We start from the raw sequence: 26,698 nt of genomic DNA, 5'->3' as shown, positions 1-26,698 counted from the left end.
TGGAGCAACTGCGAAAAATAATGGCTGAGGATATACAAAAATGTCTGGTATGTAATGACATTTAATTCAAAGTAAATGTAAATTCTTTATTTGTATGTAGTTGTGTGGGACAGCCATATGTTCAATTCATGCCTATGATTTCAGAGGTCAACAAAGCCAACGACTGCTTCATGTGTGCCACTGATAAAGAACCTGGATGTGGCCCAAAGACTGACTGGGTTAATAACTTTATTTAACATGTTTAGAATCTTTTGACAACAGTGACGGCATGTAAGACAATTTATGATATAACACAATGGATGGCTAATTCATCATACTACATTGATATTATTTATAACGTGTTACGCTTTGTTTTGTTTTGATAGAATGTTTTGCATGCCAACGGTGGTTCCATGCGCTGTAACTAGGAATGAAGACAAAATAGTTCAACAGAGTAAAGAACACAACCTGGAAGTGCTGTCTTTGTTGTTGAAAATGTATGCTCTACCCCATCCACACTGAAGAGGCTCTGAATGTACATCAACCAGGGATAAAGAGAAAGTTAACACGGTGAAATGTTTCATACTTATTTGAAGTTAAGTGTCTGTTGACATGTTGGAAAAGATTAAAGGTCTACAATTTTTGTTTAATTTGTCAATATTAAATTTTTATTCATTGATATACTGGCCACCATTACTGTGGTTACATGTTCAGTATATGTATTGACCAGCAAACCCACTGCAGCCTACCTCACTAGCTCACTGTCCATCCCTGCTTTGGACAATTAATAGCATGACTCTCGTACTTTGCCCTTTTCCTTTATGGTTGATATTAACGACGAAAGGAGATATTATCTGTCTCTCTTCTATTGTGTACTGCTGTTAATAAATACTGTGGAAAAATAAACAGGGAAAATAAGTACTTAGAACTACCAATTATTATAGATAAATATTAAAGAAAAGGGTAAACACAACACTGGACTGAACCCCCTAATTGTCAAACTAATATAAATGTACAACAATATAGAAGAGACATAACTAAAGGTTATGCAATATGGGTGTATATCCACTGCACGCTTCAGATGTGTGTAATTGACATGACCAAGGAGCTATTGAAATTTAAAACTATGAAAAATGTATGTGAAACCGCGTGATTTTACAGTACACAAACAAGTGTGCAATATAGAAGGGTACATTCTGCACCATGTTTGAAGTCAGTAGGTCACATGACCAAGGAGCTATTGAAATTTTACATTTTGAAAAATTCATGTAAAAACGTGTAAGATGAAAATGGACAAACTAAAGAGTGTACAATATAGAAGGGTAGTAAATGGACATTCTGAACCTTGTTTGAGTCCAGTAGGTCATATGACCAATGAGCTATTGAAATTCAAAAATTTAAATAAATAATTTAAAATAGTGCGAGATGCAAATCGACAGAAAATAAATGTGTGCAATGTGTGTCTATGCCATTGGGTTAGCTAGAACCAGTTTTTAAAGTTTTAGGAGTAATGGTTAAATAGCTTTTGAAATTTGAAAAATGTGATTTGTCACTATGTTGACAGTCCCTAACTGGTGTTGGTGGACGTAAGGAAAACTGCAGGCGAATATCCGTCGAATATCCAACTTGTCTTTACCTCGGTTTTTAAGTTTGTTCACAGACTATTTAACACAGGAAATGTTTTACGATGAAATTGACCCCATATGATGTGGGAGTGCATTGCAGTTAAATGCTGCTAGGACAAAGTTACAAAATTCATTTTGAAGTGCATGAATTTAAATATTAAATGCTTTGCATTTACTATGTTACTTAACGAGGTGTCTCCCGCTGGGAGACACCTCACTCTTTCCCAATTTGCCAGTGGATACAGTTACCATTAGACTTATCGACAGAGAGAATGAATGGTGCTAGAGATTGCTTAGTCTCTTCCTGTTCATGATAGCTAGGAGTTTTGCATACTTCCCTACATAATATCTGAGAGAAATACTTCCAGAAGAATCAGATGACTTCCCACTCACCTGCTCCGCTACTCTGCTGGCATCCACAGCGATGTCACCTCCAGAATTCCCGATCCCGACCACCACCACCCTCTTCCCCTGCAGCCCCTCAGCACTGCGATATTCCCAACTATGCAAGTACCTGCCCTCAAACTCCTCTATACCTGGGTGGATAAGATAAACAAATGATAAATAATGATACTCTATCATGGTAATTGATTAATGATCGAGCATATTATTCAAATTATACGTTGTGAGGGCTATGACTGGGATTTACACATGATGATGTATGTATGTAAGAAGGATGTGATTAGGATTTGAGTCTATATATCTCCAGTGATAGTAGCATATAAAATGAACAATACACAAATACACAATGTCACCGGAGACTATGATAGCGACAGAGATTTGACAGTTACCTGGGAAGTCATTGAGAGGCAGGTGTGGTTGTGTAAAGTGACCGGTGCAGACCATCACAGCATCAAAGACCTGAGTCTCCCTCTGACCTTCTGTCCCCTCTGTCTCCACCTCCCACTGGCCCGACACTGGGAAGTCTGGCCTCTGTCGCACACTCACCACAGTGGTCTGACACACACAGGTAGACAGGCAGACACGCACGCACCGCAAAATGAATCATTATTTACCATTGAAAGGGATCATAACATAAGATGTGACTGAATAAACATCATCTTCCTTCCTTCATGCCCTCTGACCTGGAAGACGATGTGCTTGAAGAGGTCAAAGGTCTCAGCGTAAAGTCGTAGGTAGATCAGCAGCTGGGAGTGGTGCATGTTGTTGGGCAGGTGAGCTGGAGGGGGGAAGTCGCTGTATGACATCATTTCCTTGGAGCTGTTGATGATGACAGACTGGTAGATGTTGGCTCTGCCTGGGTCTGGATGCTCCTACAGGACAAGGACACCGACTAAGGATATGCTCCAATAGACACACTACTATTCAACATATAACAACTGGCAAGGTTATTTGGTAAATATTTTCTTAACTCTTCTTGAACTGCACTGTTGGTTAAGGGCTTGTAAGTAAGCATTTCACGGTAAGGTCAACACTTGTTGTATTCTGCGCATGTGACAAAGTTTGATTTGAAGGGCGCATCCAAATTGTTACGACTGTTATCCTCCTTACGGCCCATTAACTTCTCTAGGGTAGGGGGCAGCATTTTCACGTTTGGATGAAAGCATACCCAAATTCAACTGCCAGTTACTCATCCCCAGGAGATAAGATATGCATATTATTAGTATATTTGGATAGAAAACACTCTGAAGTTTCTAAAACTGTTTGAATCACGTCTGTGAGTATAACAGAACTTATTTAGCAGGCGAAACCCCGAGGACAAACCATTCAGATTTTTTTTTTTTTTTTTGAGGTCACTGTCTTTTCAATGAGTTCATTGGGAAACCAGATTTCTAAGCGAATTGCTTGCAGTTCCTACGGCTTCCACTAGATGTCAACAGTCTTGAGAAATAGGTTGAGGTTATTCCTTTGTGTAATGAAGTAATACGGCCATCTTGAAGTCGAGGCACTCCAGGTGTCCTGGACATGCGCTTCAATCAAACAGAAGGCATGCTACATATCGTTTTAATCCTGTATTGAACACATATCATCCAGTCTTCAATTTTATCGATTATTAACGTTAAAAAATACCTAAAGTTGTATTACATAAGTAGTTTCACATTTTTTGGCAAAGTTTACAGGTAACCTTTGAGATATTTTGTCGTCACGTTTGAGCAAGTTGGAACCGGTGTTTTTCTGGATCAAATGCGCCAAATAAATGGACATTTTGGGTATATATATCGACGGAATTAATCGAACAAAAGGACCATTTGTGATGTTTATGGGACATATTGGAGTGCCAACAACAGAAGCTCGTCAAAGGCATGAATTATATTTTTATTTCTGCGTTTTGTGTCGCGCCTGCAGGGTTGAAATGTTCTCTCTCTTTTGTTTACTATGGTGCTATGCTCAGATAATAGCATCGTATGCTTTCGCTGAAAAGCCTATTTGAATTCTGACATGTTGGCTGGATTCACAACCAGTGTAGCTTTAATTTGGTATCTTTCATGTGTGATTTAATGAAAGTTTGATTTTCATAGTAATTCATTTTAATTTGGCGCTCTGCATTTTCTCAGGCTTTTTGCCAAGTGATACAGTAGCGTCTTGCCTAAACTCAGATTTTTGGATATAAATATGAACTTTACCGAACAACAAATACATGTATTGTGTAACATGAAGTCCTATGAGTGTCATCTGATGAAGATTATCAAAGGTTAGTGATTCATTTTATCTCTATTTCTGCTTTTTGTGACTGCTCTCTTTAGCTGGAAAAATGACTGTCTTTTTCTGTGACTTGGCTCATACCTAACATAATCGTTTGGTGTGCTTTCGTCATAAAACCTTTTTGAAATCGGACACTTTGGCTGGATTTACAAGTGTAGCTTTAGAATGGTGTAAAATACTTGTATGTTTGAGGAATTTAAATTATGGGATTTCTGTTGTTTTGAATTTGGCGCCCTGCAGTTTCACTGGCTGTTGACGAGGTGGGACGCTAACGTCCCACATACCCTAGAGAGGTTAAACAAACAAAACTTTGTTAAATATGAATTACTAATTAATAGTTTTGAGAAATGTATGTTAATTCTATGTCGAGGAAAATTATTTAAAATATAAACGTTTGTTTTCACATAGTATAAGCACTCGGAAGCTGACATTATTTAGCATTAGCATTCTCATAGAGAATGACTGGCGGTGTTAGCTAGCTAGCTTTGTGACAAAATATTGCAAATATCGTAATGTTATCTATACAGAAAACATTTTGAATACGGTTTCAGTCTTCTTCATTGATATTCTGTGTAACAACATTGCCATTTCAAGCATTGATCTTTGATTAGGATACAGCCTCTAAGTATAACGACCATTTGATACAGTCTAATATGCTAACTAGCTATCACAGTCAATCATTCTCTATGAGAATGCTAATGCTAACTAACGTCAGCGTCCGAGTGCTTATAGTACGTTAAAACAAACTTTCGCAGTTTTTCAATCATTTTCCTTCACAAAGAATAAACACATCTTTCAAATTCTGTGCAAGTTTTGACCAACTTAATTAATATTTAATGAAGTTTTGCTGCTTTGTGAATGGGCCGGAAGTAGAAAAGCAATCACGTTCGATCAGGAACGTGTCATCACTAGTTACCACAACGACAAAGTCATAAACCCTGTCTATTTATTTCTACAATCTTCTTAAAATTGTATTTTAAACCGCCGTAACACTAACCACACTGCTAACCTTTAGCCTAACCGTAACCTTAAATTATGACCAGAAAGCACATTTTTGTTTTCATTCATGTTTTCTTTGTGGCTGTGATAACTAGTGGAAACCCAGGAACTGGGTCAAGTGAGCGGGGCATCATAAGGTGATGTGTCCAACCCCTTATAATGTGTCCAATGCATTAGATATTGGAACAAAGCCAGGGTAATCTATGATGCATAAACTTTAGATATTGAAACAGAGCCAGTGTCATTTATATTGGATATCGAAATCTCCAGCAGTAGTGGGCAATCCCAAATCTCCATATAGGTACACACTCAACACACACGTACGTACGTATGCACACATGCAGAGTAGATTAGTGTTGATCAGGCATCAGGTTCCTCACTCAGTCCACTCACCTTAAACCTCCACAGCCCTCCGATGTCTTCACTGCTCTCAAAGCAGGTGGGCTCCAGACCCTCATCCAGACAGCTCTTGATGCTGGTCAGACCTGAGGGACCCGCCCCGATCACTGCTACTGTACGCACCATTATGATGGAACTACACACACAGAGAGAGAGAGAGGTTTGTACCATTGGATTAACTACAACCAATTTACAATATCACACTCACCTGGAGAAAGACTGACAGTGGTGTCATAATTTCCTCAAAGTTTGTACCGACAGATGTAGCTTATTGAATAGCCTATATAGAATATGGCTAAAATGCATCCCCCAATTGCAACGTCTACCTATGCCCACAGTCTCAATACATTTTTATATGTTTAACACTCTCAAACACCAAGTTAGGCATACTTAATTTCAAAATTCATTATCATGAATGTTAACTCTTCACGCTTTACTGGTGAAATGGCCAAACTGCATCTGCATGCCATTCATTTGATCTCAATCAGTTTCATGGATGGGAATATGCATTTAGCTATTCTTGAATTACTCTTTCGTGAGCGATTTAGAGCAGATGGCATTTAACTATTAGTCTTTCTTGTATTTTGTTTCAATCAAAGCATATGTGACCGACCGGCTCCAAACCGGTCTTATGTAGAAACATTTGGACCTGTTTTTTTACATTGGACAAAAGTTGAGATTCAGAGCTACAAAATGCTAGATCATACACTACAGTTGAGGAACAATGGGAAAGTAATTTTGGTTACTTTCAGCACAGTTGCAGTCACTAACGCTCTAGATAACATAACAGCCTAACCAGCTTTGCTATTTTAAATGGCCATTGAATGTTTTGGTACTACTATTGGAGAGCCTTCTACAATCATTCAGCATCGTTCACACCCTCTTAAGCTTTAGCACCGCCCAGCTCCTTAAGGTTTGAACCGAGCGTTCTGTACGAACAGAAGTCAAGCACCCAAGCTAACTTGCTAGCTACTTCCAGACACAAAATGACAGAACAGCTCACTGAAAATTACTCGCCCGAGCAAAGCTGGTTAGGCTGTTATGTTATCTAGAGCGTTGGTGACTGCAACTGTGCTGTCAGATTGTCAGTTCGTAAATTCAAAACGTGTCACTTTCAGAAAGTTCAACGCGCACTCCGGACACTCTGGCCGATGATTGATCTAAACGTTCTGGCCTCACAACCGCAGTAATAAAACAAAGACATGAAGAAAAAAAGTCTACATAGAAATCTCAGTATATCACAAACATATTATTTCTGTCTCTATATCTGTCTGTAGGAGTGCAGGTCAGTCAATTAGGGATTCAGTTCAGTTTGTGGTTCAGTGCATTGTTCCTTGGTGCTTCGCTGGAGAGTTGAGTCCCCTCTCTCTCTGTTTCCACACCCAAGCTTACTGGCCAAGATTGGCTAGTGTGGGGTTTTATAAAGGTTTTTTGACATGCTTAACTAACTATAAGCTAGTAGGGCTTCTTATGCATTAAAGTTTGAATTGCTGACTCCTGTGAACCTGCATTTTCCATTGTTCTCACTCTTACCAGTGCTCAGGGCCTAACCATGAATATCAGCCTGAAATGTGTGTGTGTTAAAGATAGCGCTGTACTGTATGAAATATGTGTGTGTATGAAACAAATGTATCAGTAGTGTGAAGCTGTACTGTGTGGCCGAGACTGTGCTAATCTTAGAGAGACACAGGAGGGGGGTGAATCAGGAGACTGCTGACCAGACAATAACAGATCAACTATACACACGAAAAACATATGTGAGGTTCTGAGTCATGCACTATAACCCAATACTATAACAAACGTGATTAGCAACTATATCATATGTGATTGAATACTATAACAAACGTAATTAGCAACTATATCATATGTGATTGAATACTATAACAAACGTGATTAGCAACTGTATTAAATGTGATTGGATGTTGACAAACTGTTGGTCTGGGCRCCTGGGTGTCTGTGTGTGTGTGCTGAAAGTAACAGTTAGCTCAGATAAGAAGCTGGGAAGCTGTAGTTAGCCTTGAGCGAGAACAGTGGACATTGTATAACAGGTGTGAATAGCTCAGACAATATTACAGAGCTGTCTGACCCCAGTCTTTGGGGTGAAGAAGCGTAATCTACACAGCAACAGCGACGGGACAACAGAGAGCGCAAAGGGGCTAGGACTAGCTTAAGCGCCAACACCAACGATAGGCTGGGTGAGTCTAAACCACACGCCCAGTCTCTACTCTGACAGGCCGGCTCGGAAGCGGGAACTATCTCTGTCATGAGTATATATATAATGTCTTTGTCAGTAACAAGTGTCTCTGTTTCCACCCTCGGGGTGGTGCAGTGGACCCGTATATACGAAAAATGCATTTGCCATTTATTAACTTTTTAATTAAACAATTATTTTAATCAAGTTCAAGTGTCCTATTGTTCCTATCTCAGTTGAACTTACGCAACCCTAACAATTGGTGACCCCGACCGTGAACTGAGGAACTTCGCTGGACATTGAGCCATCCAGCCTTTGGCCGAGACTGTCGCCAGACGGGGTCCTCTCACAAAAGACCGCGGGTCTACTTAAACAGGTAAGCAGATACCTATTGTATTAATATACTAAAGTTCTGCACATTGGCGTTAACCAAATTATTTTGTGAGAAAACCTAACTGGTGTAAGTTACTACATTTCGAACCATATGTTCATTACAGTAAAGTAAGATAAAACGAACTACGTATTATTTTCATTACGTACTACTTGATGGCGAATGCATTTTCAATTGGCCAACAGAATAACAATGGTATGACTGTATGTGGTATGGAGTGAAATTAAAAGCCTGTTTGTGTGTGTGTATGTATGTAGCTAGGGTTGTTTTATTAAAAGTCTTATATATAAGACTTTAGGAAGTGATTGAGGACAATGGCCACATAACCACCTGACTGGCGGAATTTGAACATAAGACAAGTTCTAATATTGAACGACAATATACCGACTTCACGGATTTTTATGTATTTACATGGTATGTGGGATATAAGACAAATTGTCGATTAACAAGTCTAGGTGTAGTGGGACCCCTCGACTAAAAGTGGACGGCAACATAGTCAGGGAAAGGCAGAAGTATTGGAATATAAGATAAGTCTAGGTGTAGTGACCCTCAACGGCAATACACTGAGTAAGACAAGTTCCCTGTAACAAGTAAACGGCAAAATATTTAAGTTGGGTTTATATCGCATATTACCGAACAACAATGTTTTGGAGATAAGATAAGTTACTGATTGAATAAAAACGTGTTGGATATAAGATAAGTCACACTGTATGTCTGTTGCTAATATGATTGTGTGTATGAAATAAGTCAGGCTTATATGTAAGAGGAAGTAAGAATATAACTAGTTAGGTATACTCTAATAATACCATAGACAGTAACACACTTACCCACTATTTAATCATAGTCACATTAAGAGATAAATACAAATATAACCATTGGATAAATAGTTAACTATAATGGCCCACATTGAAAAGTGATGATAACACTGAAATCTACTCTAGAAATAAATGGAGAAAAATTATACAGAGAATGGACAGTAGAGGGCAGTATTGCAGCGCCAACGGACTCCCAGTCGACGGAGAGTCTGGTTGAATGCTGGTGACATCACGAAAAATGTAAAACCAATTCGGAGTAGAGAGAGAATAAGGATAATCCTCGCTGGGGGAAAGCTTGGACCTTTGAATTGTAATGTTTTCTGGGAATTGTTTTGGTGCTGGTGTTTGCGACTACAGAAAAATTATAATAATGGGTTATTGGCTCCTTTATTCCAAAAGTGATGGTGGTTCAGGGGTAAATAGCTGCCTCCCAAGCTGAGGACCGGACTTCGATTCACGGTAAATGCTCTGACTAAAATCTGAGTTTTTAATGTTAATTAAACCATTTGTATGTTTTGCCTAAGAAAATATGGTCATTAGTGTCGGTATAGGATATAAACTGAAACGTTTTAAAACTTGTTTAGGTTAAAATGAAATGAACGGCAGCAAACTGGTATGGCTGGCCGGAGTTAAAGGGACAGTACACGTTTATCACAGTTGTGTGAGTGTAATGGCAGGGTATAAAGTATTTTGGGAGACATTTGGAGAAGGACTGAATGAGTTACATGAAAAATCACGAGTGCGCCATTGGTCAACTTATGGAGGTTCATGTTATTGGGAAAAGGCACACAGTTACATGAAACATAGAGGATATTAAGTTTGTTTTAGTAGTACACGTTTGTTTAAGGATCAAGATATCTTAAAGGGCACCTCATTATATTATGGGGCTGAGTTTAAGGATAACCAATGTTATTGTTAAAAAAAAATATATATAATATTTATATATATATATATAGTGGACTCTTGGGGAGAGAGCTTATTAGTAAAGAAAGGATTTGATATGGTTAGCATTTTGTTTGGCCTATTTATATAGTATTTAAGGGGTAAATTGCACCATAGACATTTCTAAAAATCCATGAGTTTAGATAAAGCCAAACAGTGAGACATTTAGTTAAAATTTGGAAACACAGTTGTTACAGAACAGATAAGGGAAGGCAGACAGAGGAGCCCTCCCTGCACTGTTGAGACCTTGAAGGTTTGAGAGCAGAGTGGAGGGGGACCAGGAATGAGCAAGTAGGCTGCGAATAAGATAGGAGAGAAAGGGTTTAACATATATAAGCAGCACAGATACATTTAAAGTAGATAAGTCACTTGACAGATAATAGATATGAATGGACGCCCAAGGAGAATTGGACATGTGGAAAATGAAAGGTACGTTCCTTCATGATAATGTAGAACATACTAGAATAGGTAAGGTTGATACCTGGCCAGAGCCAGGTATCAAACGGGGAGGGGTACATTGTGGTCTAGGATAGGATGGGCCTATTGGATAATAAAAAAATTAAAAATCTACAAACAAATAGGCATAGAAGTTAAATTATAAATCAGATAGAACAAAAGAGAAACTGTTTTAACCAAACCTGTTTGTCCAAGATTTATGCATTACAGGTGAATTAAAGAAGTAGGTGATTCACTCGACCTGGGGCATATCGCACTTGGAGGGTGAGACACACTGACACTGCCGAATGATCACAGAGTTAAGAGAAAGAACTGATGCTAATAAAGCTCGGGGGTCAACTCCTTAATGAAAAATCCCTGATCCCGACCTTTCATCACTGTGAACGTTCATAGAAGTGAAAGTGTGGCTTGGTCTCTGGCTGATGATGTGTTCTCTGGAGAGGTGGGGCTTTACAGGACTGTTGCGTACTGAGCTGTAGCCACCACCAGTTCCAAGGGCCAGGTTCAGCCGGCCTCCTCCACCACTTCAAGACCAAGTCCCACACCATCACCTAAGCTCTCCAATCCGGTACAGGTAATAAATGTGAATGACATCTCAGATAGTGACCAATTGGGGACTGAAACTGGTTATGAGGGAAGGGAATATGTGGTTGGCCTATATGAGATACACAGCCAACACTTAATAGAAAGGACTGTGTCGTAAGGGTATGCCAGACCTACTCTGGCTACTCACCCATTGCCCTAAGCAATGGGAAAGGTTGGATGTGCATATTGGAAAGTTTCTATTATAATAAGCCAAATTCAATCCTGTGTAAAACTCTATGAGTCTTGTGTTCCCAGAAGTCCCTCCCAGAAGGCACCATGGGGGTTGAGGCATATGGGGAAATTACACGCTAACACTGGTACAGGTAGGGTATAGACTATGGGAGGCTCCCTACTACTGCCTGCATCACTAATGTCACTATGAACTAGAGGTGTTGCTGATGTATGGTGGATGTGTGGACCTGCCAGGCGGTTGAACCCCATTTTGAAAGGAGAATGGCAGGGCACATGTGCTTGGCCAGTCTGATACGCCATTGACTATTATTGAGGTTACAGCTAACCAACTCCTGGGAGCTACACATGACACAAAGCTCGGGCCAACCCAGGAGACGGCAGAAAACGTGACGCTCCTTGGTCCGAGGACAGATAACATCCACACCAACCTGTTGGGGTCCCCCACGAATTCCAGACATTAAACAGGAAGATGGCCGTTGCCATTTATTGCCCATTATGGCCCAGCTATTGTTGATGCTAAGCAGAATGCCTGGATCAATTATATCTACTATAATCAACAACGATTTGTTAACTACACCCACACAGCACTTAAGGGATGGCTGAACAATTGGATCCACCTCTCGAAATGCTAGACAAAATAGGCTAGCACTAGACATGATTCTGGCCAACCAGGGAGGTGTATGTAAAATGTTTGTAGAACAATGTTACACGTTTATCTCTAACAATACCAGTCCGGATGGAGCATTCCAAAAGCTCTGAGCGGGTTGGAAAAGTTATCTGTGGAGATGAAGGTCTTCAGGTGTGGAGGAGAGTGGACTGTTCTCCTGGCTGGGTGGTTGGTTTGGTGAGTACACTGCATTGATGTTACTGGATTCTGACCCTAATAATTGTATTTCTTGTGTTAATCTGCTGCGTTGCTTGCATTTTACCCGGTGCTAAGAGATCTATTGCAGATGCTGCCAAAGCTTCTGGCATGATGCCCCTGCTTACAGCCAGCGGGAGGATACTGAAGCAAACTATCGTGACCAGATGGGGTCAACTGAGGTGATCCATGGTTTGCTATAAAAGAATAAAAATTAGAATTGCTTATTTTTAGTTTAATTCATTGCTTTTGTTGCACAATATATCTTTGTAATCTTTTACCCTGTATGTTGTCCTACCTTATGTCAAGTTTAAATCTAGTACCTGTTAGGGGTAGCAGGGGGACTAGATGGTTTTATTCTTTATGCAATAAAGGTGTTTCTTTTAATCTTTGTATTCTAAGAGCAAAAGGAGGAGTCGAAATGCAACTTATTAAAAATAAAATAAACTAAAATTAATTAATAATAAACTTTATTATTTTCATGAAATGCTATAGAAAGAGGTCTATGAATAACACTGTTCTCCCTAAGAAGTGATAAGTTCCTGGTGTGTAACGAGCCCACCTAGTATATGAAAAATAAATTTTATTGTATGTGACACCTTTTGTGTTCAAACGGGAAGCAAAAAAAAAATAAAAAATGTCTATGTTAATCAAAAATGTTTATTTGACACCTTTTTTTGTGTCAAACGGGGATTGTGGGTTTTAAAGGTTTTTGACATGCTTAACTAACTATAAGCTAGTAGGGCTTCTTATGCATTAAAGTTTGAATTGCTGACTCCTGTGAACCTGCATTTTCCACTTCTTCTCACTCTTACCAGTGCTCAGGGCCTAACCATGAATATCAGCCTGAAATGTGTGTGTGTTAAAGATAGCGCTGTACTGTATGAAATATGTGTGTGTATGAAACAAATGTATCAGTAGTGTGAAGCTGTACTGTGTGGCCGAGACTGTGCTAATCTTAGAGAGACACAGGAGGGGGGTGAATCAGGAGACTGCTGACCAGACAMTAACAGATCAACTATACACACGAAAAACATATGTGAGGTTCTGAGTCATGCACTATAACCCAATACTATAACAAACGTGATTAGCAACTATATCATATGTGATTGAATACTATAACAAACGTAATTAGCAACTATATCATATGTGATTGAATACTATAACAAACGTGATTAGCAACTGTATTAAATGTGATTGGATGTTGACAAACTGTTGGTCTGGGCRCCTGGGTGTCTGTGTGTGTGTGCTGAAAGTAACAGTTAGCTCAGATAAGAAGCTGGGAAGCTGTAGTTAGCCTTGAGCGAGAACAGTGGACATTGTATAACAGGTGTGAATAGCTCAGACAATATTACAGAGCTGTCTGACCCCAGTCTTTGGGGTGAAGAAGCGTAATCTACACAGCAACAGCGACGGGACAACAGAGAGCGCAAAGGGGCTAGGACTAGCTTAAGCGCCAACACCAACGATAGGCTGGGTGAGTCTAAACCACGCCCAGTCTCTACTCTGACAGGCCGGCTCGGAAGCGGGAACTATCTCTGTCATGAGTATATATTATAATGTCTTTGTCAGTAACAAGTGTCTTCTCTGTTTCCACCCTGCGGGGTGGTGCAGTGGACCCGTATATACGAAAAATGCATTTGCCATTTATTAACTTTTGAATTAAACAATTATTTTAATCAAGTTCAAGTGTCCTATTGTTCCTATCTCAGTTGAACTTACGCAACCCTAACAATAGCTTGCTAACTACTTCCAGACACATAATGAGAGAACACCCCACTCTGACCATTACTTGCCCTAGCAGAGCTGGCTATGTTGTTTTGATGTTATCCAGAGCGTTGGTGACTAACTTTGCTGCAAATATCCCAAGCAGGGCTACAGCAACTTCCAGAGAGGATCAGGCTCCTTGGGCTTTTCAGTGGCCACTCTGGTTTTGGGGTCTTTGGCAGAATGGTGTCGCTTTAACCAAGTGGTCACATATCGTTCTGGGTTCCACTGCGCGAGAGTGGGTACGTGGAGTTTTATGAACATCAATGCAGACGCATTGAATTTCTATCATAGATACAGTTGTGTGAGAAAGTTCATCTGTTTAAACCCCGTCACACTCCGCCGAGCTGCAGATTTTTCCCCCACGTTCTTATTGGCCAAAATGGTCAAGCCTGACGGGCCTCCGCAGTACACACACGTAGCCTACAGTTCGTCATAAGTCTCGCATCTGTTAGAGAAAAGACACTGCCACTTACCTACCTTTAGGCTGCTATACATATTTATTTTGTCTGCCATTCATCATGGGATTTTATTGGCAATTAAATATAATTTATTTAGAATTTATCAAAATTAATTTTCCAAAAATAGTTTTACAGGCTCCGGAAAAAGTGAGGGAGCATCACTAGCCCACGCTCCGGCAGCACTACACCCCTGGACACTAGGAACCCTGCATGCCAGACCAGATCAGTGCCTCTGATTGGTTAGTGGGAATGGCACTGTTTCTGGAGGATGGTCATGAAAAATGTCCAGCTAAGATACAAAGTTTATGACCCCTTGACTATAGGCCCTGGTGGGGTGGGTGGGGCAGTGGACTGAGATGGACAGCACCACAGGAAGGGGAATTCAAGGATTTCTTTCTGATTAGTTTTATTTGAACCGTGTTGGTGTTATTTTAACCATGTTTTGCATTTCTCTGAAGGCACTATTTCTTTAGAACTTCACTGATTGGATTTTAAATCCAAACACCATTGTCAATCAATCAATGATTGGCTTAGCAACTCACAGCTATTTACAGCGCATTCAGAAAGTATTCAGACCCCTTCTCTTTTTTCTACATTTTGTTACATTAGCCTTATTCTAAAATGGATTGAATTGTTGTTTTTCCCTCACCAATCTGCACATACTACCCCATAATGACAAAGCAAAAACAGATTTTTATACATTTGCTGAAATATCACATTTATATAAGTATTCAGACCATTTGCTATGAGACTCGAAATTGAGCTCAGGTGCATCCTGTTTCCACAGTGGCCTTCATCATTCTTAATTGGAAGAATTTGGAACCACCAAGACTCTTCCTAGAGCTGTCCGCCCGGCCAAACTGAGCAATCGGGGGAGAAGGGCCCCGATCAGGGAGGTGACCAAGAACACGATGGTCAATCTGAAAGAGCTCCAGAGTTCTGCAGTGGAGATGGGAGAACCTTCCAGAAGGACAACCATCTATGCAGCACTCCACCAATCAGGCCTTTTTGATAGTGGCCAGACGGAAGTCACTCCTCAGTAAAAGGCACATGACAGCCTGCTTGGAGTTTACCAAAGGCCCCTAAAGGAATCTCAGACCATGAGAAACAATATTCTCTGGTCTGATGAAACCATGATTGAACTCTTTAGCCTGAATGCCAAACGTCACATCTGGAGGATGGCACCATCCCTACGGTGAGGCATGGTGGTGGCAGCATCATGCTGTCGGGATGTTTTTCAGCAGCAGGGATGGGAGACTAGTCAGGATCGAGGCAAAGATGAACGGAACAAAGTACAGCGAGATCCTTGATGAAAACCTACTCCAGAGCGCTCAGGACCTCACTGGGGAAGGTTCTCCTTCCAACAGGACAACGACACTAAGCACACAGCCAAGATAACGCAGGAGTGGCTTTGGGACAAGTCTCTGAGTGGCCCAGCCAGAGCCCGGACTTGAACCCGATCCTACGCTCCCCATCCAACCTGACAGAGCTTGAGAGGATCTGCAGAGAATGGGAGAAACTCCCCAAATACAGGGGTGCCAAGCTTGTAGCGTCATACCCAAGAAGACTCGGCTGTAATCGCTGTCAAAGGTGCTTCAACAAAGTACTGAGTAAAGGGTCTGAATACTTAGGTAAATGTGATATATAAATTTGCAAACATGTCTAAAAACCTGTTTTTGCATTGTCATTTTGGGGTATTGTGTGTAGATTGATGAGGGGAAAAAAACAATTCAATCCATTTTTGAATAAGGCTGTAAAATAACAAAATGTGGAAAAAGTCATGGCGTCTGAATACTTTCCGAATGCACTGTAAGTGGGTTTGAGTTAGTCTATACTGTAACTTCACATTAATCTATATATTTCCCCCCTTTAACCTTCAACAATGAATTTACACCTCAAACTAAATGTTATCTACAGAGAGAAGCAGCAGTTATGTGGATGTGAACTTTGGTCTAGTTAAACGTTTTTACAGCTCCTGTCCTGGTCTCCACTCCTTGAGGCATGAGGCAGTGGGAGAGCAGGGGACGATAAGGGGCAATTCAGTACATATTACTGAATACTTTAAAGGGCTTTTTTCTACGAAGAACCCATTTATCAGGGTTAGTGATCGGAATCTTTGCTTTAATCCTCTAAAGGTTCTTCCTTGAACTCTCTATGAAGGGTGCAAAGCCTTATTTGCATATTTACCCGTGTGCCTTTCGAGTGATCTCGGTGGGCTTGTGGTTAGAGTGTCCACCCTGAGATTGGAAGGTTCAGAGTTCCATCCTTGACTGAGTCATACCAAAGACAGTACACAAACACACTGGTCAAAACTTCTGGTTTGCAGGCCACATCAGGCATGCAAGTCACATTATGCTCACTTGCAAGTGATGTTTTTTCCCCTATTGGAATTCCAGCCTGAGTGAGGATACCCAACAATTGGAACGTTTAACCCCCACACAACCTGCAGTTGAAATGATTGTCACGGTAGGGAAGATTTATAAATGAGACTACTTAAACCATCTAAACTGGAACAACCATCTCAGTAACAGGGTGCAATAAATCCAACTACTAACAGATAGGATTCGTTTAGAAACATGTATGTTATTGTTTGAGAAGCATAAGATGAATCCATCAATGTAGCTGTCAAGCACAGATATTGAAAAACTATACAAAATCAACCTGCAATAGATCATGCTCAGAAATATGATAATGATGGGTGTGTTTGAGTATTTCTAAGTGTGTTACTCTACACAGTGTAACAATGACCCAATCACACTCAACTCTGGGTATTAACACCAACACTGGGGTTATTTTACACCACTTAGTTAATTTAACTCCTGAATCAACTCTAGAAATGTTACACTGAAAAATCAACACTAGGTAACACTTGCCAATTTGCTGTGTACAAATACTGTATTATTCCCATATTAGTACAGTTAAAAACACTCACATCTCTTTAAAAAAAAAAGGACCCTGTCTTTCAAAGATAATTCGTAAAAATCCAAATAACTTCACAGATCTTCATTGTAAAGGGTAAAACACCGTTTCCCATGCTTGTTCAATGAACCATAAACAATTAATGAACATGCACCTGTGGAACGGTCGTTAAGACACTAACAGCTTACAGACAGTAGGCAATTAAGGTCACAGTTATGAAAACTTAGGACACTAAAGAGGCCTTTCTACTGACTCTGAAAAACACAAAAAGAAAGATGCCCAGGGTCCCTGCTCATCTGCGTGAATGTGCCTTACACGGAACCCAAACCGGCTGCGTGCGTGCGCCATCATGCATAAATGTATTTTGTCCCCCCACACCAAACGTGCTCACAACACGCAGGTCAAAATAGCAAAAACTCTGAACCAATTATATTAATTTGGGGACAGGTCGAAAAGCATTAAACATTTATAGCAATTTAGCTAGCTTGCACTTGCTAGCTAATTTTTCCTATTTAGCTAGCTTGCTGTTGCTAGCTAATTTGTCCTGGGATATAAACATTGAGTTGTTATTTTACCTGAAATGCACAAGGTCCTCTACTCCACCAATTAATCCACACATAAAACAGCCAACCAAATAATTTCTAGTCATCTCTCATCCTTCCAGGCTTTTTCTTCTCTTGACTTTATAATGCGATAGGCAACTTTCATAAATTAGGTGCATTACCACCACTGACCTCATTCATCTTCAGTCACCTATGTGGGTATAACCAATGAGGAGATGGCACGTGGGTACCTGCTTCTATAAACCAATGAGGAGATGGGAGAGGCAGGACTTGCAGCGCGAACTGCGTCAGAAATAGAACTGACTTCTATTTTAGCCCATGGCAAAGCAGACGCTCGCGAGCAGTGTGGGTGCAATAACTGAATAAAATAGATTTCTAAATGTATTTTTCAGCACTCACGCACGCGACGCGAGCGGTGTAGTCAGCCTTTTAGGCATGCTGCTAGGAGGCATGAGGACTGCAGATGTGGCCAGGGCAACAAATTGCAATGTCCGTTCTGATCGCACCGTAGTGGCACACCACGTTTAACAACACCTGCACAGGATTGGTACAGCTGAACATCACACCTGCGTGACAGGTACAGGATGGCAACAACATCAATCCCTCCATCAGTGCGCAGACTGTCCGCAATAGGCTGAGAGAGGCTGGACTGAGGGCTTGTAGGTCTGTTGTAAGGCAAGTCCACACCAGACATCACCGGCAACAACGTCGCCCATGGGCACAAACCCACCGTCGCTGGACCAGACAGGACTGGCAAAAAGTGCTCTTCACTGATGAGTTGCGGTTTTGTCTCACCATGGGTGATGGTCGGATTCGCGTTTATCGTCGAAGGAATGAGCGTTACACCGAGGCCTGTACTCTGGAGCGGGATCGATTTGGAGGTGGAGGTCCGTCATGGTCTGGGGCAGTGTGTCACAGCATCATCGGACTGAGCTTGTTATCATTGCAGGCAATCTTAATGCTGTGCGTTACAGGGAAGACATCCTCCTCCCTCATGTGGTTACCTTCCTGCAGGCTCATCCTGACATGACCCTCCAGCATGACAATGCCACCAGCCATACTGCTTGTTCTGTGCGTGATTTCCTGCAAGACAGGAATGTCAGTGTTCTGCCATGGCCAGCAAAGAGCCCGGATCTCAATCCAATCGAGCACGTCTGGGACCTGTTGGATCAGAGGGTGAGGGCTAGGACCATTCCCCCCAGAAATGTCCAGGAACTTGCAGGTGCCTTGGTGGAAGAGTGGGGTAACATCTCACAGCAAGAACTGGCAAATCTGGTGCAGTCCATGAGGAGATGCACTGCAGTACTTAATGCAGCTGGCAGCCACACCAGATACTGACTGTTACTTTTGATCCCCCTTTGTTCAGGGACACATTATTCCATTTCTGTTAGTCACATGTCTGTGGAACTTGTTCAATTTGTCTCAGTTGTAGAATCTTGTTATGCTCATACAAATATTTACACATGTTAAGTTTGCTGAAAATAAACACAGTTGACAGTGAGAGGACGTTTCTTTTTTTGCTGAGTTTACAATTACTCAAACTCTTGATGTTAAAGTTTAAACGCTGAGGTAAACACTAATGCTCAGGCACTATTTAAAAGAAAGATTCAGAAGGGCCCTATAACCTACATGGATAGGAGTATACATACATACATACATACATACATACATACATACATACATACATACATACATACATACATACATACATACATAGATAGGAGTATACTGCCAAGACAGAGAGGGGAAATAAAGAGAGTGCGAGAGAGAGAGAAACCCACTGGGCACATGCTGGTTGAATAAATGTTTCCACGTCATTTCAATGAATTGACATTGAACCAACTTGGAATAGACATTGAATTGACTTCTGTGCCCAGTGGGAAGAGAGGGACAGGGAGGCTCTAGGGTAACAAAAATGTTGGTGTGAGCCAAAGAGAACGGAACATGGCAGAGAGCCAAAACACATATTTCCTGGAAATCCTAACGATCGCTGTAAAGCTGCTCAACTCTCAGTAACACAGCATGATACGAGTTGTTCCACGAAGAGTGCCTTTAATTTACACTCAATTTAACAGCTGGATCACATACCTCTACGCTTTAACTAAACCATGTTAAAAATTATAATATTAGTGTTACCCTGTTACCCATACATAGAAAGGCTAGACATTTTTTTACAATGTTTAGACCTCTAGAAACAAAGTATCTGCCTCTTCAGTGAATAAGGAACACAGAGATCCATGAACATGCTTTATCAGTCTTTGGTGTAATCAGTGTCTCAGGAAGATTTGCAATATACTGTAAATACCGTGCTTTTGTTTTCCCAGAAAATTTAAAAGGGAGAGTTGCTCACCCATTGCTCTGGTTAGATTTTTTTTCTCATGAAAAGCATGAAACATGCAGCCTGTTCCCGTTTAATGTACGCTTGTGGAATCTGGTGGATTCGCGAGGCTATGAGACGTCATCGATTAACACACAAAAAAACTTTTCAAACAGTAAACATTGATGAGGAAGTTGTGCTTACCTCCCTATTCCAGTGGACACGGGTTGAAATGAGCCCAAGCTACAAACCCCAGAGATCTTTCTCTCTTCCACCCCTCCCCCCAAATCTTACAGCCCCTTGTCACTGAAACCAGCGCTGATTGGTTCATTTCACTAGCCGTGTGTCTGTGGAACAATTATGATTGGTCAACTGTGGCTGATTAGTCAACCGAGATGAGACACAAACCCCAAACCTGATCAAACTGTTTTACATTTTCTTCATTGCTGTTTAAATGTCTAACATCTCTTTCTACACTACAGGAATGCCTTCTTCACTAAGAAGTTGATTTGGTTGGATGTTGAACAGGTACAGAAAGAGGCTGGATATAGCCTACAAGAGTACAAACTAGAGGATAGAGGCTACATAAAAAAAATAACTAATATTGCCGTGTATTTTTGGACATTTGTAGTATTTACTACAGTGTTTTTTTGTATGGATAATACTGTAGTATTTATTATAGTATTCTACAGTATATTACAGTTTACAACAGAATTCTATAGTAAGTACTTGTAATATTCTATAGTAAACTTTAGTATTTTTTCATGTGGGCAGTTATGAAGGATGGTTTAATTCAATTTAAGCAGGGAGTCCAATTGAGATCAAGGTCTCTTTTTCAAGAGGGCCCTGCATGATAAGATCAGCAGCAATTATACAACAATGTTAGACACAGATACTACAATCAAGGGAGGAGAATAAGAAACACACATTTTTTATAAATACAAAACACAATTATAAACTAGAAAATGACATTTCCTGAAGTAAATGTGTGTGCTTTTGCGTTGTAGTCTTGAAGTAGGCTGAAACGGACCAAGAGCAGTGGCAAATCCAAATGTTGCCTTTGAAGTCTATGGAGCTTTTATGCAAATGTAATGGTCATAGTTCAAATTGTATAGATAGTGAAGGGTTGGCTGAGGACACACTTGATTGATCTTTATAAGGCCATATCAGGACATGTTCAGTATAACCTGTAATTTTCCATTCTGTATAAGCTGTATTTTTCCACTCAGATAATAAAATGGCTTGTTAGCGGGCCTTTCTCTGCTGGACACTAGCCAGGCAATGCACACTTGTTTTTAAAATTATAATTTTGTGTGGTTGGTTATGGAGCCTCTTCCAGGCACCAGCTCTTTATATCCAATGTCATTCTGTGAATATTCCCTTTGAAACTTATCAGTCTCATATTACCCAAAGTCTGTAATATTGCATGTATAAGTCATTCAAAATTACTATATAAACCCTGAGACTCAGAACAATCATTTGCCTTGGAGCCTTTGAGACATTTGGCATCAGGCCTCTGTTCGGACATTAAATACATTTTCAGAAACTTGATGACTCATCTGAATTGTCGCCTTTAACACAGAATTCTCCCCCCTAAGCCTTCAATAGTATCAAAAGCATTTTGACAAGCAATGTACAATGCATTTGGAAAGTATTCAGACCCCTTGACTTTTTCCACATTTTTTTGCGTTACAGCCTTATTCTAAAACGGATCAAATTTTTTTTTGCAGGAGTGGCTTCGGGAGAAGTCTCTGAATGTCCTTGAGTGGCCCAGCCAGAGCCCGGACTTGAACATCTCTGGAGAGACCTGAAAATAGCTGTGCAGCAACGCTCCCCATCCAACCTGACAGAGCTTGAGAGGATCTGCAGAGAAGAATAGGAGAAACTCCCCAAATACAGGTGTGCCAAGCTTGTAGCGTCATACCTAAGACTCGAGGCTGTAATCGCTGCCTAAGGTGCTTCAACAAAGTACTGAGTAAAGGGTCTGAATAGTTATGTAAATTGTGATATCAGTTTATTTTTTAATAAATTTGCAAATTGCTTTGTCATTATGGGGTATTGTGTGTAAAACAATTAAAGCAATTTTAGAATAAGGCTGTAACGTAACAAAATGTGGAAAAAGTCAAGGGGTCTGAATACTTTCAGAATGCACTGTACGTCGAGTCAGTCTGCACATTTAAAGTTGGTTTGGCATGTAAAACTAGTTATGGTACAAATGTTTACCATGTTAAAGCCCCCATGCAGTCTTTCTAATTGTATTTTTAAATCACTGCATGTCCAAGACATCACTGTGGTCTATTTCATTAAAACAAATGTATTTCCCTGGACCTCTTTTTGACCTTGAAATGCTCAGTCTCTGGGCATGTTGATACAAATTGTAATATATTTACACGCACAGCCCTGAGTGGCGGAGAGGATCGTCTAGACCAGGGGTAAGTAACTAGATTCAGCCATAGGCTGATTTTTGTGGGAGCGGATAGTCTGTTCCACAGCCCCGTAGTCACATCTGCACTGAAGCAGGTGGGCTCCAGACCCTCAGTCAGACAGCTCTTGATGCTGGTCAGACCTGAGGAACCTGCCCCAATCACACACACGCTGAGACATACCGTCCGTCTGTCTGTCTGCAGAGGGTGGGAGACATACGACAACACTATAGAAGGCAGATGACAGACACTAGTTCAGTTTCCACTGACCCTACAGAGACACAATTGCATCACCACACAGATCCGTTATCGTTCCTCTGTCTGTACTGGCAGCTTAAACCAACATCTATCCAACTCACTCTACCAACAGAATCACACCTCAGGAAATGTAGATAATTTCATAAACCTGAATAACAATGCAAACTAATCTAAAATCAGTTGGCTGTCACCCATAGATTGTACTCACCTGGTCCAGTGAGTGGATCAAGAAACCTGTGCCTTGCCTGTATATACTACCTGTTTATTACCTGTGCTAGCTGGTGTGGAAAACTTCTAAACTCCCAGAACCCAGGTTTTTGTGTAACCCCAGTCTGTAATGTAGTCTGAGTGAGTGAGAAGGACTTTGCACCCTGTTAACTGGAACTCGGTCAGATGCAGGTCATAGTTTGGTACCCCACAGATAGCCCTTATCAGGACTCCAATTCCATTACATTGGGTCATTGGACGTCCCCTGCAGCCTTGTGAGTGAAATGTCCCGACACAAATATGCCTCTCACGCAACAGTTTTGGAAACATTTGCAACTTAACTTTTCATATGAACGAGAAAGATTCTTTCTTGCTGGTATGAAAGTTAAGATACGAAGGTTTCCAATACCGTATCGCAAGCGGATTATTGATGTTTCTAAACGTTAAAAAACAGCTTCGGGAATGAAGTTCACATGGAGCCAGCTGGTCCATACCTTCAGCTGAGAACCGAAAGGAAGGCTGGCTGAGCCGCTCCACAGTGTGCTTGTGGTGCTCCCCCATGTTAGATTTCAGGATGCATTCTTGGAATAACTGGATCTGTAATCTGTAGTGAGACATTCTCTCAGGTCAAACGTTCTAATTCCTTGAGGATTTGAACTTTTCCCTAAGAGGCCTGTCCTGCATACAGACTCTGACCAGCATATTAGCAGAGTAAAGAAACTTCACAAATCAGGAAGTGAACAAAAAGCAGAGTAGGGGATGTCCTATAGGTCAGTGGTTCTCAAACCTCTCTTCAGAGACCCTCAGACATTTCGCAATTTTGTTGTAACTCTGAACTAGCTCATCTAATTCAACGGCTTGATGATTAGTTGACAAGTTGAATCAGGTGTGCTAGCTTTGAAATAGATCAAATACATGGAACAGCTGGGGATCCCCAAGGAGAGGTTTGAGAACCACTGCTATAGGCTAACCCTTTTCTGACATATTTAAATAACGCCGAAGGTTGTTACTAGCCTACAGAAGTCAATTTCATCTACCTATGGGAAGAAGCTGAAACTCAAACATGATGAACTCATCTCACCAGCCACCATTTTACCTCCAACTTGTTTTGACAGAATCCTCTTGAAGGGGTGGACATGTAAGATAAAGTGCAGACCAGAATACTGACAGCAGGGAATTATAACGTATTTATAAATGTTTCTTTTCACACACAAACCATCAATAAAACACCAAATGATGGAATTTCTTGTGGAAGAATGGTGTCGCATTCCTTCAATAGAGTTCTAAACACTTGTAGAATCTATGCCAAGGTGCATTGAAGCTGTTCTCACTTGTGGTGGCCCAAGCCCTATTAATACATTTTATGATGGTATTTCCTTTATTTTGTCAGTTACCTGCATGTTTAGTGTGAATATTTCTGAAGTACATGTCACCTGTCTGGTCTTGAAGGGCTAGAACATGCATTCAAACTGGGTGAAGATGGCGCGGCGTGCCCTGGGCTGGTGATACTGTACTGGTAGGTGGTGACAGGGCCCCAAAGAACCCTCTTGAACAGGGGGTAGTCAGTGAAGAACAGCCAGGCCAGGCTGGGCCCGACCCCTACCTCCCTGCAATGTCATCCATGTAGGACACAAAGTCCACCTGCAGCGGCACCAGCTTGGATACGATGTAGCTGTGGACAGGACAGATTAACAGAGCAACAGAGCTTGGCTAGAACAAATTGATGCCCGGCCCCCCATGGCCATCAGTCTCCCAGTCTGACCAAGCGGGACTGCATGATGGCTCCCAGGGCATGGATGAAGCCTACAATGGCCAGGGTGGGGTGCTCCAGGGTGGGGGGAACACATGCTTGTACAGCCCCACCCAGTGGCCAGACGTATGCATTAAGTTGGGAGGCAGGAATTGAAAGTCGTAGTTGCGCCTGTAGTGAACAAAATCACATCCACCTAGCAAACACACAACTAGACAGGTTAATTAGGGTGTGTGTATTAGTGGAGGCTCCTCAGAGAAGGAAGGGGAGGACCTTCATAAAAATAGTGAAACATAAAATGTATCCTTTTTAAACAAAACTATACTAAATATATTCACGTCACCAAATAACTGATTAAAACACATTGTTTTGTAATGAAGGGCTATAGTAGCCTCAACAGCACTTTGTAAGGTAGCACCAGGACATTTATTTTCCATCCTCTTCTGGGTACATTGACTTCAATATAAAACCTAGGAGGCTCATGGTTTTCACCCCCTTCCATAGACTTACACAGTAATTATGACGAGTACCGGAAAAGATGTCCTCCAACCTATCAGAGCTCTTGCAGCATGAACTGACATGTTGTGAATCCAATGAAAGGATCAGAGAATTAATCTAGTACTGAAAGAATAAGCTACAGCTAACTAGCACTGCAGTGCATAAAATGTGTTGAGTAGGTGACTCAATGAAAGAGAAAGACAATAGGTGAACAGTTTTGAACTCTCCCGAGCCCGTACGGGAGTTGTAGCGATGAGACAAGATAGTAATTACTAGCGATTGGATACCACGAAAATTGGGGAGAAAAGGGGGTAAAAATTTTTTTTTTATAAAAAAATAAAATAAAGATTGTGCTACCATGGAAAGGAAAATACTTGTCTATTTATGGAAAAATCACCCTGATTTAACTCTTTAGTTATATCCCAGTTTACCTATTTGCTCATGGCCCTGCCTAAACCAAACAACTTGTTTTTTAAATTATATGACCAAAAAATATTCAATTTAATTTGGAACGGCAAGCCATAAAAAATTAAACGGGCCTATTTAAAGTGCATTCAGAAAGTATTCAGACCCATTGACTTTTTCCACATTTTGTTACGTTACAGCCTTATTATAGCAGCATACCACCCTGCATACCACTGCTGGCTTGCTTCTGAAGCTAAGCAGGGTTGGTCCTGGTCAGTCCCTAGATGGGAGACCAGATGCTGCTGGAAGTGGTGTTGGAGGGCCAGTAGGAGGCACTCTTTCCTCTGTTCTAAAAAATATCCCAATGCCCAAGGGCAGTGATTGGGGACACTACCCTGTGTAGGGTGCTGTCTTTCGGATGGGACGTTAAACGGGTGTCCTGACTCTCTGAGGTCATTAAAAGATCCCATGGCACTTATCGTAAGAGTAGGGGTGTTAACCCCGGTGTCCTGGCTAAATTCCCAATCTGGCCCTCAAACCATCACGGTCACCTAATAATCCCCAGTTTACAATTGGCTCATTCATCCCCCTCCTCTCCCCTGTAACTATTCCCCAGGTCGTTGCTGTAAATGAGAACGTGTTCTCAGTCAACTTACCTGGTAAAATGAGAATTTGTCGATGATTGGGTAACACGCCACTACCATCCGTTCTATTGGCCAACGTGCAATCACGGGAGTATAAACTGGACGATCTCCGTTCGAGACTATCCTACAAATGGGACAATAAAAACTGTAATATCTTATGTTTCACTGAGTCGGGGCTGAACGATGACATGGATAATATACAGTGAGCAGGGTTTTCCATGCATCGGCAGGACCGAACAGCTACATCTGGTAAGACGTGGACTACAGGAAAAGGAGGGCCGAACAAGCCCCCATTCACATCGACGGGCCTGTAGCAGAGCGGGTCGAGAGTTTCACATCACCAAGAAACTATCATGGTCCAAACACACCAAGAGAGTCGTGAAGAG

The 26,698-nt window shown here is 41.1% G+C and overlaps 1 protein-coding gene and 1 pseudogene across 3 annotated transcripts in view; both read right to left on the bottom strand.

Annotated features, from left to right (window-relative positions):
• Positions 1–23,129, bottom strand: part of LOC111975729 (flavin-containing monooxygenase 5) — a 35,278-nt gene extending 12,149 nt beyond the window's left edge. Inside the window, exons 1-5 of one of the 3 annotated variants that reach the window (XM_070447616.1) lie at positions 23,078–23,129; positions 5,661–5,802; positions 2,690–2,878; positions 2,396–2,561; positions 1,998–2,140 (exon numbers count right to left, since the gene is read on the bottom strand). In XM_070447616.1, coding sequence (XP_070303717.1) covers positions 1,998–2,140; positions 2,396–2,561; positions 2,690–2,878; positions 5,661–5,792 — 630 coding nt within the window. In that variant the 5' untranslated portion in view covers positions 5,793–5,802; positions 23,078–23,129. Of the gene's footprint in view, positions 1–1,997; positions 2,141–2,395; positions 2,562–2,689; positions 2,879–5,660; positions 5,803–20,331; positions 20,416–23,016 lie in introns of those variants that run through there. The other 2 variants (XM_070447615.1, XM_070447617.1) reach the window with 2 other exon arrangements.
• LOC139028909 (flavin-containing monooxygenase 3-like) lies at positions 13,976–26,372 on the bottom strand (annotated as a pseudogene).
• Between the last annotated feature and the right edge of the window lie 326 nt (positions 26,373–26,698).

This window comes from Salvelinus sp. IW2-2015, linkage group LG16, assembly GCF_002910315.2.
Source record: "Salvelinus sp. IW2-2015 linkage group LG16, ASM291031v2, whole genome shotgun sequence".
Classification (NCBI taxonomy): domain Eukaryota; kingdom Metazoa; phylum Chordata; class Actinopteri; order Salmoniformes; family Salmonidae; genus Salvelinus; species Salvelinus sp. IW2-2015.
This window is presented reverse-complemented; position numbering and strand designations above follow the sequence as displayed.